This window comes from Erythrolamprus reginae, chromosome 7 (genome assembly GCF_031021105.1).
Source record: "Erythrolamprus reginae isolate rEryReg1 chromosome 7, rEryReg1.hap1, whole genome shotgun sequence".
Lineage (NCBI taxonomy): Eukaryota > Metazoa > Chordata > Lepidosauria > Squamata > Dipsadidae > Erythrolamprus > Erythrolamprus reginae.
In genome coordinates this window covers 80,169,488-80,185,648 of record NC_091956.1, presented here as the reverse complement: position 1 = coordinate 80,185,648, position 16,161 = coordinate 80,169,488, and the positions used below count along the sequence as shown (strand labels likewise).

Sequence of the window (16,161 nt, the reverse complement as noted above, 5' to 3'; positions counted from 1 at the left end):
CATGAACTCCATCTGTATAGTCTGGAGGACAGAAGGAAAATGGGGGACATGATCGAAACATTTAAATATGTTAAAGGGTTAAATAAGGTCCAGGAGGGAAGTGTTTTTAATAGGAAAGTGAACACAAGAACAAGGGGACACAATCTAAAGTTAGTTGGGGGAAAGATCAAAAGCAACATGAGAAAATATTATTTTACTGAAAGAGTAGTAGATCCTTGGAACAAACTTCCAGCAGACGTGGTAGATAAATCCACAGTAACTGAATTTAAACATGCCTGGGATAAACATATATCCATCCTAAGATAAAATACAGAAAATAGTATAAGGGCAGACTAGATGGATCATGAGGTCTTTTTCTGCCGTCAGACTTCTATGTTTCTAAGATATAATCGCAGCTCTAATCTAATGCTATCTAATTTGTTTATTTATTTATATTTTTAATTGGACTTGTATGCCGTCCCTCTCTATGGACTCGGGGCGGCTCACAGCATATACCAAAAATATAACAATAGAGTTTATCCAATTAATATACAGTACTAAAAAGATTCTTTAAAATTCTAACATTAAAACATTCATTTGCATTCATTCAATAATCATACTAACGACATTCGTTGGTCAAGGGGAAGATCTAATAAGCCCAGGCCTGGCAGCAAAGATGTGTTTTTAAACTCTTTCAGAAGGCAAGGAGGGTGGGGGCAGTGTGGCTCGCCAGGGGGAGCTGATTCCAGATGTCTGGGGCCCCCACAGAGAAGGCACTTCCCCCAGGCCCCACCAGCCGACATTGTTTGGTCGATGGGACTCTGAGAAGGCCAACTCTGTGGGACCTCACAGGACGCTGGGATTTGTGCGGCAGAAGGCGGTCTCGGAGATAATCTAGTCCTATGCTATGTAGGGCTTTATAGGTCATAACCCACACTTTGAATTGTTAGGGCATTAATTTATATACATTTGTGTACAAGTGAAACTGAGAGGAATGTACTGTACAGTGATACCTCGTCTTACAAACCTCTTGTCATACAAACTTTTCGAGATACAAACATGGGGTTTAAGATTTTTTTTTGCCTCATCTTCCAAACTATTTTCACCTTACAAACCCAAGCCGCCGCCACTGGGAGGCCCCACCTCCGAATGTCTGTTGCCAGCGAAGTGCCCATTTTTGTGCTGCTGGGATTTCCCTGAGGCTCCCCTCCATGGGAAACCCCACCTCCAGACTTCCGTGTTTTTGCGATGCTGCAGGGGAATCCCAGCATCACAAAAACACGAAAGTCCAGAGGTGGGGTTTCAAGGACTTCCGTGTTTTTGCGATGCTGCAATTTCACTGAGGCTCCCTTCGCTGGGAAATCCCACCTCTGGACTTCTGTTGCCAGCGAAGCACCCGTTTTTGCAGTGCTGGGATTCCCCTGCTGGGATTCCCCTGCAGCATCACAAAAACACGGAAGTCTGGAGGTGGGGTTTCCCATGAAGGGGAGCCTCAGGAGAACCCCAGCAGCGCAAAAACGAGCGCTTCGGCTGGCAAAAGGGGTGAGTTTTGGGCTTGCACGCATTAATTACTTTTCCATTGATTTCTATGGGAAACATTATTTTGTCTTACAAACTTTTCACCTTACAAACCTCATCCCGGAACCCATTAAGTTCGTAACACGAGGTATCACTGTATTTGCATTTTGCAAGTGATCTTATTTCAGTTGCCTTCTCGTCGTATTACATCTAATCATGCAAGTCTCAAGTCCGATTGTATTATAGTCTCACGAAGGACATCAGGAAACGAACCTTAAAGTCCTGTCTTTTCCACTATATTAGATCAATGCATGTTTAGAGTATCCATTCATCAGATACCTGCTCTTCAACTTGTTCTGACACTTACTTAGTGAGCTTACTTGGAACAACAGGTGTTCTTCAAGATGACCCTTTGATCTTTTTATGCATGCTGGATAGACAGAGTTTGGAGCAGTTTCTAATTTTAGTATTATTACACATAAACAACGGTAGCTTGGTTTCCATGGAGTAGTTGGTGTAGGTTTATTTCAGCCTTAATTTATATATATTTATTTGTATCCTGTGTTTATTATTTTTACAAGTAACTCAGAGTGGCAAATACATCCAACATATCTTCCTTCTTTTCTTTACCCCACAGCAATTACTCTTTGTGATGGGCTGGGCTAAGAGAGAGTGATTGGCCTAAAGTCACACAGCAAGCTTTTGTGGGTAAAGTAAGATTAGTAGTCCCAGTTCAACTTGAAGGATCTGGTGACACCTGATGAAGTGGACAAGGCCATTGGAGCTGTGAGTTCCGCCACCTGTTTGCTGGATCCGTGTCCCTCCTGGCTGGTTTCGGCCAGCAGGGAGGTGACATGGAGCTGGGTCCAGGAGATTGTCAACGCTTCTCTGGGGAGGGGGTCCTTCCCGGATCCCTACAAGGAGGCACTTGTGTGCCCCCTCCTCAAGAAACCTTCCCTGGACCCAGCCATTCTTAACAACTATCGCCCAGTCTCCAACCTTCCCTTCATGGGGAAGGTTGTTGAGAAGGTGGTGGCGCTCCAGCTGCAGTGGTCCTTGGAAGAAGCCGATTATCTAGGCCAGGGGTAGGGAACGTTGGCTCTTCTATGACTTGTGGACTTCAACTCCCAGAATTCCTGAGCCAATCATGCTAGCTCAGGAATTCTGGGAGTTGAAGTCCACAAGTCACAGAAGAGCCAACGTTCCCTACCCCTGATCTAGGCCCTCAACAGTCAGGATTCAGGCCTGGCTACAGCACAGAAACTGCTTTGTTTGCTCTGATGGATGTTCTCTGGCGGGCCTTGTCCAATTGTCCACTTTACCCTACTAACATTAATGTCCCAAACAGCTTACAATCCTCCCTCCCTCCCTCCTTCCTTTTTGCACAGGGGATAGTGTTTGATGGCCTGCCCCAAATATTCAATTCTGCAGGAGAGAGACCTGATTGAATTGAATTTATTAGATTCCTTTATGCCGCCCTTCTCCAATGGACTCAGGGTGGCATATAAACTTAAAAACATTATACAGTCAATAAAACCCCATGAATTAAAACACTCAGCGACTAAAGCTGACTGCTAGATCTGTAGGTCAACGGTTCAAATCTCATCACCAGCTCAAGGTTGACTTAGCCTTCCATCCTTCCGAGGTGGGTAAAATGAGGACCTGGGTTGTGGAGGGCAATAGGCTGGCTCTGTTAAAAAGTGCTATTGCTAACATCTTGAAAGCTGCCCTGAGTTTAAGGAGAAGGGCGGCATAATTAATAGATAGATAGATAGATAGATAGATAGATAGATAGATAGATAGATAGATAGATAGACCGACCGACCGACCGACCGACCAACCAACCAATCAACCAATCATAAAACCTTCATATAAACATTCATCATAAAACATTCATCTATGCACGGTTTTATGTTTGTTTTATGTTATATACGAATTTGCAAAACCAATTAAAATATTATTTAAAAAAACAGAAAAAACCACATTCATCTATCAATCTTTCATCAACTCAGGTTGGAGCAGTTTGTTGTTGCTCAATGATAAAAATGGTCTGCGCTATCAGAGGCTAACTTTGACAGATAATCTTTTCTTTATGTACATTGAGAGCATATGCACCAAAGACAAATTCCTTGTGTGTCCAATCACACTTGGTTTATTCTATTCTGTTCTGTTCTTTTCTACTCAACTCTACTGTACTCTATACTCCAGTGTTTCCCAACCTTGGCAACTTGAAGATATTTGGACTTCAACTCCCAAAATTCCCCAGCCAGCATTCGCTGGAATACTGGGAATACTGGGAGTTGAAGTCCAAATATCTTCAAGTTGCCAAGGTTGGGAAACACTGCTCTACTCTACTCTACTCTACTCTACTCTACTCTACTCTACTCTACTCTACTCTACTCTACTCTACTCTACTCTACTCTTCTCTACTCTACTCTACTCTACTCTACTCTACTCTACTCTATTCCTCTTTCTGCATTACTTCTAGACATTTCCCCTTGGCATGTTTCTTCCAATGTTCTTAGGAAACTTTGCATTCAATTTGGGCAACATCTGAGATTCTAACACATAACTTTATTACTTTCACCTAGTGAACTACAAAAAGAGTGGAAAACACCCCCCCCTTCCCATTTCATAATGCTCATTTTTAACCATGACTTCTCACGCAAACTGCCTACAAACTGACTTGTATGAATTCTGCATGCAAGTTGGTCTGAGATTTCAGCATTTGTAATATGTATCTGCGTGTACGTCGATTGCTTCATTTCTCTAAAAGAGGAAGCTGACCAGTAAGCAGACTTCCTGGAGAGATGGCTTCAGGAAATAGCGATTTAGAAAGTCACTGTGATGGTTTCCAACACTTAAGAACACTTGAATAGGCTGGCCTTATTGCTTGGCAGAAGGACTGCTTATTATGATTATGGTTATGGTCATAGTTCCCTCTAAGCTGAGCAGTGAGCCATGGCTCACTTAAAAATCATCATCAACTCAGAGTTTTTCAAACCTGCACAGAAGCCGAGAGGGAAAGAGTGAGAGGGAAGGAGAGAGAAACAGATAGAAAAAAGAGAGGAAGGAAAAAAGAAAGAAAAAGAATGGGAGTAAGGAAGAGAGAAAGAAAATCAAAATCTAGTTTGAAACTAGCTCAACTATTTAAGTGGTATTTTGATATTGATAGAGTTGCCCTATTATGAGCTCACTGTTATAGACACACAGTACAGTATTTTATTTTGAAATTCTCTGAGGCAAAACAGGGTGGGTTTTTTATTTATTTATTTGTTTGTTTGTTTGTTTGTTTATTTATTATTTCTGTGCCACCCAGTCCCGAAGGGACTGCCGCTCAGACACTATACTTTTCCGCCCCCCCCCCAAAAAAATTAGAGGGAACACTGGTTATGGTTACGGTTATGGTTATTGTTTTGTTGTTGTTGTTATTATTATTATTATTATTGTTGTTGTTGTTGTTGCTCTAAAGTCTTTGTTTTGACACCTATGAGATTTTCATGACATTTTTGCTTCCTCAACTTTCCTGAGAGATTCTAGGGAAACTAACAGAAGGAATTTCAATTATAAAGAGCCAAGGGCTAAGAAACAAATCTGTTGACAATTCATTTCTTAAACAGGAGCTAAATCCAAATGTCAACAAACCTGAGAAGAAATGTTCTGAGATTTCCCCACTCTAATGAATTAACTGATAAAGGGGAATTGGAAATTCCCTATTGTGGCTGCTAAAGTCATGCTATTGAAACCTATGTCATTCTTGCTTTCGTGACCAACTGCATGGGACTTCACTCTTGTTGCAATAGGCATGGATTTAATGCAATGCAAACTTTGGTGTCTCTTTAGGTGGTATCACGACAATCTCACACGTCATGCAGCAGAGGCTCTTCTTCTTTCCAATGGCAATGATGGAAGCTATCTCCTACGAAAAAGCAATGGCAGGGCTACACTTTTTTCACTTTCTGTAAGGTATAGTATTACGAACATCTCTTACATTATTTTCATGTGAGCCTGCTCATATTTTTGAATTCAGTATATCTGATGTCTTTCCCACTACTGTCATATATACTGCTCAAAAAAATAAAATAAAAGGAACACTTAAACAACACAATATAACTCCAAGTAAATCAAACTTCTGTGAAATCAAACTGTTCACTTAGGAAGCAACACTGATTGACAATCAATCAATTTCACCTGCTGTTGTGCGCATTCAACTTTGTACAGAACAAAGTATTCAATGGGAATGTTTCATTCATTCATATCTAAGAGGTGTTATTTGAGTGTGAAAACCAGGGGTGAAATTCCAAAATTTTCCCTACCCGGGACCGCCTTCTGGTGCACGAATCCCAGCGACCATTTAGGTCTCACAGAGTGGGCCTTCTCCGGGTCCCGTCAACTAAACAATGTCGTTTGGCGGGACCCAGGGGAAGAGCCTTCTCTGTGGCGGCCCCGGCCCTCTGGAACCAACTCCCCCCAGAGATTAGAATTGCCCCCACCCTCCTTGCCTTTCGTAAGCTCCTTAAAACCCACCTCTGCTGCCAGCCATGGGGGAACTGAGATATTCTTTCCCCCTAGGCCTCTACAATTTTTGCATGGTATGTCTGTCTGTATGTCTGTCTGGTTTTATAATAAGGGTTTTTTAAATAAATAAATAAATAAATAAATAAATAAACGAACGAACAAACAAACAAACAAACATCATAAAACCTTCATATAAACATTCATCATAAAACATTCATCTATCAATCTTTCATCGACTCGGGTCGGAACAGTGTGTTGTTGCTCAATGATAAAAATGGTCTGCGCTATCAGAGGCTAACTTTGACAGATAATCTTTTCTTTTATGTACATTGAGAACATATGCACCAAAGACAAATTCCTTGTGTGTCCAATCACACTTGGTCTATTCTGTTCTGTTCTGTTTTGTTCTACTCAACTCTACTGTACTCTATACTCCAGTGTTTCCCAACCTTGGCAACTTCAAGATATTTGGACTTCAACTCCCAGAATCAATTAATCAATCAATCAATCAATCAATCAATAAACATACATGCACCATGTTGGTTGATTTTTTTGCCAGGGTTTCCCAGGAAGTGGTGTCATATCTAGGGACTTGAAGGAGGTTTTCAATGTGTCTTTGTAATGCTTCCTTTGTCCCCCATGTGATCACTTTCCTTTAGACAGCTCACCATAGATGAGCTGTTTAGGGATGTGATGGTCTGGCATCCTAGCAACATGGCCTGCCTAGCATGTCTGGGCTTTCATCAGAAGGGTGGGAATTGATGGCAGGCCTGCTTTGGAGAGGACCTCAATGTCTGGCACCTTATCCTGCCACCAGATCCTCAGAATTCTATGGAGGCAGGTCATGTGGAAGTGGTTCGATTGCCTAGCATGTCCAAGTCTCATCAGCATACAACAGTTATCAGTACTGCTTGGCAGACTTTGAGCTTTGTAACAAGGCTTATTCTACATCGGTTCCACGCGTTGGTCATTAGTATATACAGAGCTTGCCTTGGCCATTCTGCAGTTGACCTCAATGTCAATAGTCCCTGCACCAGAGAAGGTGCTGCCAAGGTTTGTAAATTGGTCCACTGCTTGTAGCTTTTGTCCCTTTTTCTGTGATGATGAGCTCCTGGTATTTGGCTTTTGGAACTGGCTGATGCATCACTTTGGTCTTCTTTATGTTGATAAAGACACCAAAGAGTTTGCCAACAAGCACTGCACCACCATCCTTATAGATCTCTGCTGGTATCGCATCACATGCTGATGATATCCAGCTGTACATCTCCACCCCATGTCCAGTCAACGAAGCACTGGAAGTGATGTGCCGGTGCCTGGAAGCTGTTAGGGTCTGGATGGGTGTCAACAGACTCAAACTCAACCTGGATAATACGGAGTGGCTGTGGGTTCTGCCTCTCAGGGACAATTCCATCTGTCCATCCATAACCCTGGGGGGAGTTTATCGATCCACAGCTCACATTAGAGAACCATCTTTCAGCTGTGGCGAGGGGGGCGTTTGCCCAGGTTCACCTGCTGCACCAGTTGCGGCCCTACCTGGACCGGGAGTCACTGCTCACAGTCACTCATGCCCTCACCCTCCTTGCCTTTCGCAAACTCCTTAAAACCCACCTCTGCCGTCAGGCATGGGGGAATTGAGACATCTCCCCCGGGCCTATACAGTTTATGCATGGTATGTTTGTATGTATGTTTGCTTTTAATAATGGGGTTTTTAGTGTTTTTAAATTATTAGATTTGTTGTACATTGTTTTATTGTTGCTGTGAGCCACCCCGAGTCTATGGAGAAGGGCAGCTGACAAATCTAATAAATAAAAATAAATAAATAAGTAAATCAGATCCTGGGACGTTGCCACTGGACAGCTGGTTGATGGCCTGTAGAGTTTCAGTCTTTGATGGTGGGAAGTCCAAGCTGTGATTGATATCCATCTGGAGCATTCTGTCGATTGCCTCATTGTTGATGGAAGATGGGTGGTTCAATACAGATTGGAATTGCTCGGCCCAATGCTGTAGAATCAGGGGCTTTTCAGTGATGAGAGTTGCACCAGCTGTGTCCAGTAGAGGCAAGCTGCCTGAGGGATGAGGTCCATACACGAATCCGAGGGCTTCATAAAATCATTTAACATGGGGGAACCGAGACATCCTCCCCCAGGCTTTTATATTTTATGTTTGGTATGTATGTGTTGTATGGTTTTTAAATTGTTGGGGGTTTAGATATGTTTTATTTTAATATTAGATTTGTCTCACTGTTATATTGTTTTTATATTACTGTTGTGAGCCGCCCAAAGTCTTCGGAGAGGGGCAGCATACAAATCTAATAAATGATAATGATAATGATAATGATAATGATAATAATAATAAATAATAATAATAATAACAACAACAACAACGTTCTCTCTGGCAGCAAACTTCTGAATTTCATCTGCTTTGGTACTCAACCAGGATTCCTGCAATCCTGTACAATCCTCTAGTGCACTTATGCACGCCCTTTACTGACCTCTTAGGAATCTGGAGAGGTCAACCGTGGATAGTCTAAGGGTAAAGTGTTGGGGGTTTGGGGATGACACTTTGGAGTCGGGTAATGAGTTCCAAGCTTCGATAACTCGGTTACTGAAGTCATATTTTTTACAGTCAAGTTTGGAGCGGTTAATATTAAGTTTGTTCTGCCGGGCAGGAGAGAGGGAAACTCGTACGAGAGATCAGGAAGGAGGAAAGAAGAAAAAAGCAAGGAGCGTAGATGCAGCAGTAGCAGCAGCAGGGGAAAAAAGGAGAGCCGAGCCGAGACCAATAATACAGGAAGTGACAGCCGTCGATCAGCTGGAGCTGCACGAGTCTTCATTTCCACTGTGTTCCACCCCATCCTGCCTGCTCCCCACCCCTGTTCACATGTCTTCAGTAGTAATAGGGCATTGCTGTTATATTTGCCAATTCCATTTTTTTCCCCAATGATGCCATCACAGGCAGAAAACCTGAATAAGTTGCTTATGAAAACAAGGGAGTTTCATGTTGCTAACTCTTTTATTTTATTTTTATTTATTTTTTATTTATTCATTTGTCCAATACACAATACATATGGAAGAGAATAGACATGAAGTAATATATATAAAGATAATATGTAAAAATAGAGGAGAAAAAATATGAAAGGAAGAAAATACATATGATATATGAGATAAAGGAAAGACAATTGGACAGGGGAGGAAAGGCACACTTGTGCACTTATATACGCCCCTTACTGACCTCTTAGGAACCTGGAGAGGTCAATCGTGGAGAGTCTAAGGGAGAAATGTTGGGGGTTGGGAGTTGACACTATTGAATCCGGTAATGAGTTCCACGCTTCGACAACTTGATTGTTAAAGTCATATTTTTTACAGTCAAGTTTGGAGCAATTAATATTAAGTTTGAATCTGTTGCGTGCTCTTGTGTTGTTGCGGTTGAAGCTGAAGTAGTCATTGAATGGTAGGATGTTGCAGCATATGATCTTGTGGGCAATACTTAAATCGTGTTTTAGGCGTCATAGTTCTAAGCTTTCTAGACCCAGGATTGTTAGTCTATTTTTGTAGGGTATTCTGTTTCGAGTGGAGGAGTGAAGGGCTCTTCTGGGGAAATATCTTTGGACGTTTTCAAGGGTGTTGATGTCTGAGATGTGGTATGGGTTCCAGACAGATGAGCTGTATTCAAGGATGGGTCTGGCAAAAGTTTTGTATGCTCTTGTGAGTAGTGTGAGATTGCCGGAGCAGAAGTCTTCTGGAACAAGCAGCTTTGTATAGCTAACCATTTCCTATATTTTATTTCAGAGCAAAGGATTCCGTAAAGCATTTTCATGTGGAATACACGGGGAATTCATACAAATTTGGCTTCAACGAATTTTCAGACTTGAAAGACCTGATCATGCATTTTGCGAATCAGCCTTTAATAGGGAGCGAGACAGGTAAGGAAAAATTTCTTTTTCTCTTTCTTTTGAAATATTGTTTTAGGAGAATTTTATTTAAAGATTTTATATTGTAGTTTTACATAGAAATATAGAAGATTGACGGCAGGAAAAGACCTCACAGTCCATCTAGTCTGCCCTTATAGTATTTCCTGTATTTTACCTTAGGATGGACATATGTTTATCTCAGGCATGTTAAAATTCAGTAACTGAATTCACTTACTGTGGATTTACCAAACACGTCTGTTGGAAGTTTGTTCCAAGCATCTACTACCTCCGGACTTCCGTGTTTTTGCAATGCTGCAGGGGAATCCCAGCAGCACAAAAACGGGCACTTCACTGGGGAAGGGAGTCCGGAGGTGGAGTTTCCCAGCGAGGGGAGCCTCAGCGAAATCGCAGCATCACAAAAACACGGAAGTCTGGAGGTGAGGTTTCCCATGGATGGGAGCCTCAGGGGAATCCCAGCAGCGCAAAAACGGGCACTTCGGCTGGCAAAAGGGGTGAGTTTTGGGCTGGCACGCATTAATCGCTTTTCCAATGTTTCCTATGGGAAACATTGTTTCGTCTTACAAACTTTTCACCTTACGAACCTCGTCCCGGAACCAATTAAGTTTGTAAGACGAGGTATCATTGTATTTCAATTGCACCTTGTACATTATTGTGGTTTTCCTTCACCACTGGCTATCCTGCCATCTGTTATATCTGTTAACAGCGGAGAAATTCACACTATATAACAGTGAATTTGATCTCCAGTGTTGAATGATGGACTTGGCCCATGGTTTACCAGATTCTGCTGGCTCTGTGAAACTCCTTTCATGTTCTTAAAATGGAAAGTGCCACCAGCTGGGAGATATGTGTTAGACCTCATAATACCTATAAACCCTTCCATGCTATTTTTCTACATAAAGGAAATCATTGAAAAGGAAAGTTAACACCAGAAAAAACAATTACCATAACAGCCCAAACTTTTTTTTATTCATTCATTCATTCATTCATTCATTCATTCATTTATTCATTTATTCATTTATTCATTCATTCATTTATTCATTTATTCATTTATTCATTTATTCATTTATTTTATCCAATGCACAATAATACACAATGGAGGTTATAGAGGTTATACTTGAGTAAAATATATTAGAGAAAGAATCAAAGTGAAAATTTAGGAATAGCATATATCAATTAGAGAATAGAAGTATATTATGAGAGTAGTATAAGAAGAAGAGAATAGAAGAATAGTACATACGATATATGAGATATAGACAATAGGACAGGGGGTGGGAGGCACGCTTGTGCGTTTGTTTGTTTGTTTGTTTGTTTGTTTATTTGTTTATTTATTTATTTTGTCCAATACACAACGAGGGTTTTAGTGGGTATATATCTATATACACATAGTAAAATACATGATGAAGGTTATAGAGGAGATACTCATAGTAAAATATATCTAAGAAATAATAGAAAAGAAGGTATAGTAATAGAACATAACAATGAAAGAATAGAAGAAGAGATATAGGAATAGAAGAAAGGTATAGGAGATATAGGAGAGCAATAGGACAGGGGACAGAAGGCACTCTGGTGCACTTGTACTCGCCCCTTACTGACCTCTTAGGAATCTGGATAGGTCAACCGTGGATAATCTAAGGGTAAAGTGTTGGGGGTTTGGGGATGACACTATGGAGTCCCGTAATGAGTTCCACGCTTCGACAACTCGGTTATTGAAGTCATATTTTTTACAGTCAAGTTTGGAGCGGTTAATATTAAGTTTAAATCTGTTGTGTGCTCTTGTGTTGTTGTGGTTGAAGCTGAAGTAGTCGCCGACAGGCAGGACGTTGCAGCATATGATCTTGTGGGCAATACTTAGATCTTGTTTAAGGCGTCTTAGTTCTAGGCTTTCTAGGCCCAGGATTGAAAGTCTAGTCTCGTAGGGGATTCTGTTTCGAATGGAGGAGTGAAGGGCTTTTCTGGTGAAGTATCTAATTAGTTCTATTTAGTATTTCAGAATGGTGAAAGCTGGTCTCGTATTTTTGTACTATTTTGTTTTAAAATCTTCCTCGTGTGTTTGGGCAGAATGGAGAGGACTTTCTGCGGGGCATTTCTATTCCTCCTACTCCTATTCTTTCTTTCTCTCTAACCTGGTCTAGCAAGGCAACATCACAAAAACTAAGAGGAGATACTCATAGTAAAATATATCTAAGAAATAATAGAAAAGAAGGTATAGTAATAGAACATATCAATGAAAACTCCATAGCATAGGTTTAGTAAGGGTCCAAGGATAATGTTACAGGATCCAAACTGTGTCAGTCACTTCAGTTCCCTGAAGATGGACTCTAGCATGAATAAGAAAGCTAGGAAGACAAAAATTCTGGTCCTGGTGACTGATCCATATTTGGATTACAGTGTTCCCTCGATTTTCGCAGGGGATGCGTTCCGAGACCGCCCGCGAAAGTCGAATTTCCGCGAAGTAGAGATGCGGAAGTAAATACACCATTTTTGGCTATGGACAGTATCACAAGCCTTCCCTTAACACTTTAACCCCCTAAATTACCATTTTTCATTCCCTTAACAACAATTTACTCACCATTATTACTGGTATTCACCATTGAATAAGACACTTAGTAATCCTGATATTTATAAACATAATTATTTATTAACAATAATTATTTTTTTCTTATTTATTTGCAAAAATTATTAGTTTGGCAATGATGGATGACGTCATCGGGTGGGAAAAACCATGGTATTAAAAAAACCCCCCACGAAGTATTTTTTAATTAATATTTTTTTAAAAACCGTGGTATAGGCTATTCGCGAAGTTTGAACCCACGAAAATCGAGGGAACACTGTATATCAATAGACTATATTTCTCTTTCCATAGGTCAGAGAACTATCTGGAATAAAACTCTTTCATAATTACAGATAATGGATCATTTTATTTGAAACCTCACCTGTTTCATTTGATTTTGAGGATTCCATTATAACCCCAACCTTTATAGCATGAAGCAATATTTAAAAGCACTTTAAAAAGGAACGTTTTAAATATTTATTTTAAAAAAATAAGCAAAAACCTGACAATTCCTTAGTTTCACAACACATGGACAGTATCAACCCTAGTTTCAACTGAGGCTGTAAGCATCATTCCCAGACCAAGATAAATCCAAAAATGATAGGGGATTCCTGCACGTTGAGACAAATCAGTCATCGACAGATACATACAGATAAACACAATTTACACACCGTTCGAAAGAAAAAAGTAAGTAAAAAAGTAAGGACCCGAAACATCTTCACCCAGATAAGCAGGGAGTAACACCAGACAATTAAGCAGAAAACAGTACCCTAATTAAGGAACTTCTAAGGTGAGCACCCCCTCCTCCCCGCCCCTGCCAAACATTGCCATAGCAAACTACGGTGTCTAAACAGGCAACAAAGTCCACACTCACAAGTACTGCAGAAGTCAGGTAACAAAATTTCTGCAAGTAAAGAACCAAGCTTAGAGAACTTCAAGGACTCTATAATAAGCAAGGCATCCTTTGAGTCAAATTCAGCCGGTGATTTCATGGAGATGCCATGTAGTTTTCTTGGCAACAACCTTAAACAAGATCTAAGTATTGCCCGCAAGATCATATGCTGCAACGTCCTGCCTGTCGGCGACTACTTCAGCTTCAACCACAACAACGCAAGAGCACACAACAGATTTAAATTGAATATTAACCGCTCCAAACTTGACTGTAAAAAATATGACTTTTCAGTAACCTAACTGGTTGCTGGGATTCGTGCGGCAGAAGGCGGTCCCTGAGATAAACTGGCCCGGTGCACTAGAGTGCCTTCCGTCCCCTGTCCTATTGCTCTCCTATATCTCCTATACCTTCCTTCTATTCCTATATCTCTTCTTCTATTCTTTCATTGATATGTTCTATCACTATACCTTCTTTTCTATTCTTTCTTAGATATATTTTACTATGAGTATCTCCTCTATAACCTTCTTCATGTATTTTACTATGTGTATATAGATATATATACCCACTAAAACCTTCATTGTGTATTGGACAAAAATAAATAAATAAATAAAAATAAATAAAACCTAGAAATGGCTGGTCACTACCTTTTTCTGGGATGCTTGTTCAATTCTTAAACTAGCTGACAACTCTAAGACTGGTAGGCTCTGCTTCAACCAGAAACTTGTTTAGATTTAAGAGAAGGTAAGATATCTATGTACTGCATCTAGTTGGGGCTTTATTTATTATTTAGCTGGGAAGACGGCCCCTATATTTCCCTGTAGGTCGACATATTTTGAAAATTGTATTTTTTTTAGATCGGTGAGGGCGAAGCCCAGGAAGGAGATCTCAGTAGGTTTTTGATGAATCTGAGATAAAGGGAGAAATGTAAAACAAAAATAGACAAATATGTTTTGGTACAAGTGTTTAATTTTTATAGAGCAGGATTCTAGATTAGATCTAGGTAAATACAGTAAGGGATATGTTGCAATGGCTTTCTAAGATTATATGTGTGTGTTTGTGTGCGTGCACATCCTGTTACAAATCTAAGGAGATTCTCAGTCATCTAGGTCATCGTTGTCTCAAAGGGGCTTTTTCAAGAAGCTTTCTTGGAACTGCTCAAAGGACTGTGTTGTAAACTGGAGATACAGTAGATGATATCATATCCCCCCTCCTCCCGTTAAGAGAGAGCTGTTCAATTTTGACATACTATGTTGTGTGCGTGTTTCTTAAATTATGGGTTTTTGGTTTTAATTATTAGATTTGTATTGTACATTGGGGGTTTTTTTTCTAGTACTATTGTGAGCCGCCCTGAGTCTACGGAGAGGGGCGGCATACAAATTTAATAAATAAATAAATAAAAAAATAAATAAAAAAATAAATAAAAAAATAAAAAATAATAAATAATAAATAATAAATAAATAATAAATAAATAAATAATAGATGGCCTTTTTAACCCCGTTTTTAAACCAGCAGTCCTCTCTATCCAAAATGTGAACTTTGCTGTCTTCAAAATGTGGATCTTATCCTGATGGGATTTTAATTTTAATTTTAATTTTAATTTTAATTTTAATTTTAATTTTAATTTTAATTTTAATTTTAATTTTAATTTTAATTTTAATTTTAATTTTAATTTTAATTTTAATTTTAATTTTAATTTTAATTTTAATTTTAATTTTAATTTTAATTTTAATTTTAATTTTAATTTTAATTTTAATTTTAATTTTAATTTTAATTTTAATTTTAATTTTAATTTTAATTTTAATTTTAATTTTAATTTTAATTTTAATTTTAATTTTAATTTTAATTTTAATTTTAATTTTAATTTTAATTTTAATTTTAATTTTAATTTTAATTTTAATTTTAATTTTAATTTTAATTTTAATTCTAATTTTAATTTTAATTTTAATTTTATTAGATTTGGATGCCGCCCCTCTCCGTAGACGCGGGGCGGCTCACAACAACAATAAAACAATGAATAACAAATCTAATGATTTAAAATCACTAAAATCCCTTATTAAAAAGCAAAAAACATACACACAAACATACCATGCATAAACTGTATAGGCCCGGGGGAGGTGTCTCAATTCCCCCATGCCTGACGGCAGAGGTGGGTTTTAAGACGTTCACAAAAGGCAAGGAGGGGGGGGGGCAATTCTGATCTCTGGGGGGGAGTTGGTTCCAGAGGGTCGGGGCCGCCACAGAGAAGGCTCTTCCCCTGGGTCCCGCCAAACAACATTGTTTAATCAACGGGATCCGGAGAAGGCCAACTCTGTGGGACCTAACCGGTCGCTGGGATTCGTGCGGCAGAGATATTACCTATGAAGTGCCTTAAGTTTATGAACCTGGGTGAGAAGCGAAAGAGAAAAACAAGAAATTCCCTCTTGAAATGGCACCTTTGAGATATCCTGTTATGTAAGGGGAAAGGCTATGAATTCATTCTTTCTTACAGGGACTTTGATTGTATTGAAGCATCCCTATCCCAAGAAAGTAGAAGAGCCATCCATTTATGAATCGGTGCGAGTCCACACGGCTATGCAGACAGGAAGAACAGAATTTGACCTCATTCCCAGTGCTCCATCGGTGAGTTCCTATTTGGACTATTGGCTGGAGGGAAAAGAAAGCTTTCTATAGTTTTAACTATGGACAAGATTTTGAACAGAGGTGAAGAAAGCATCCAGGCTGAAAACGGTAGAGCAATGGGTAGAGTGCAGTACTTCAGGCCACTAAAGATGA

General features: G+C 39.7%; 1 protein-coding gene across 1 annotated transcript in view; it reads left to right on the top strand.

The window, feature by feature from the left end:
• The window catches only part of DAPP1 (dual adaptor of phosphotyrosine and 3-phosphoinositides 1), a 39,485-nt gene that overhangs the window by 10,368 nt on the left and 12,956 nt on the right, over positions 1–16,161 (top strand). The window contains exons 2-4 of the mRNA XM_070757953.1: positions 5,341–5,463; positions 9,804–9,937; positions 15,878–16,008. Coding sequence (XP_070614054.1) covers positions 5,341–5,463; positions 9,804–9,937; positions 15,878–16,008 — 388 coding nt within the window. The remainder of the gene's footprint in view (positions 1–5,340; positions 5,464–9,803; positions 9,938–15,877; positions 16,009–16,161) is intronic.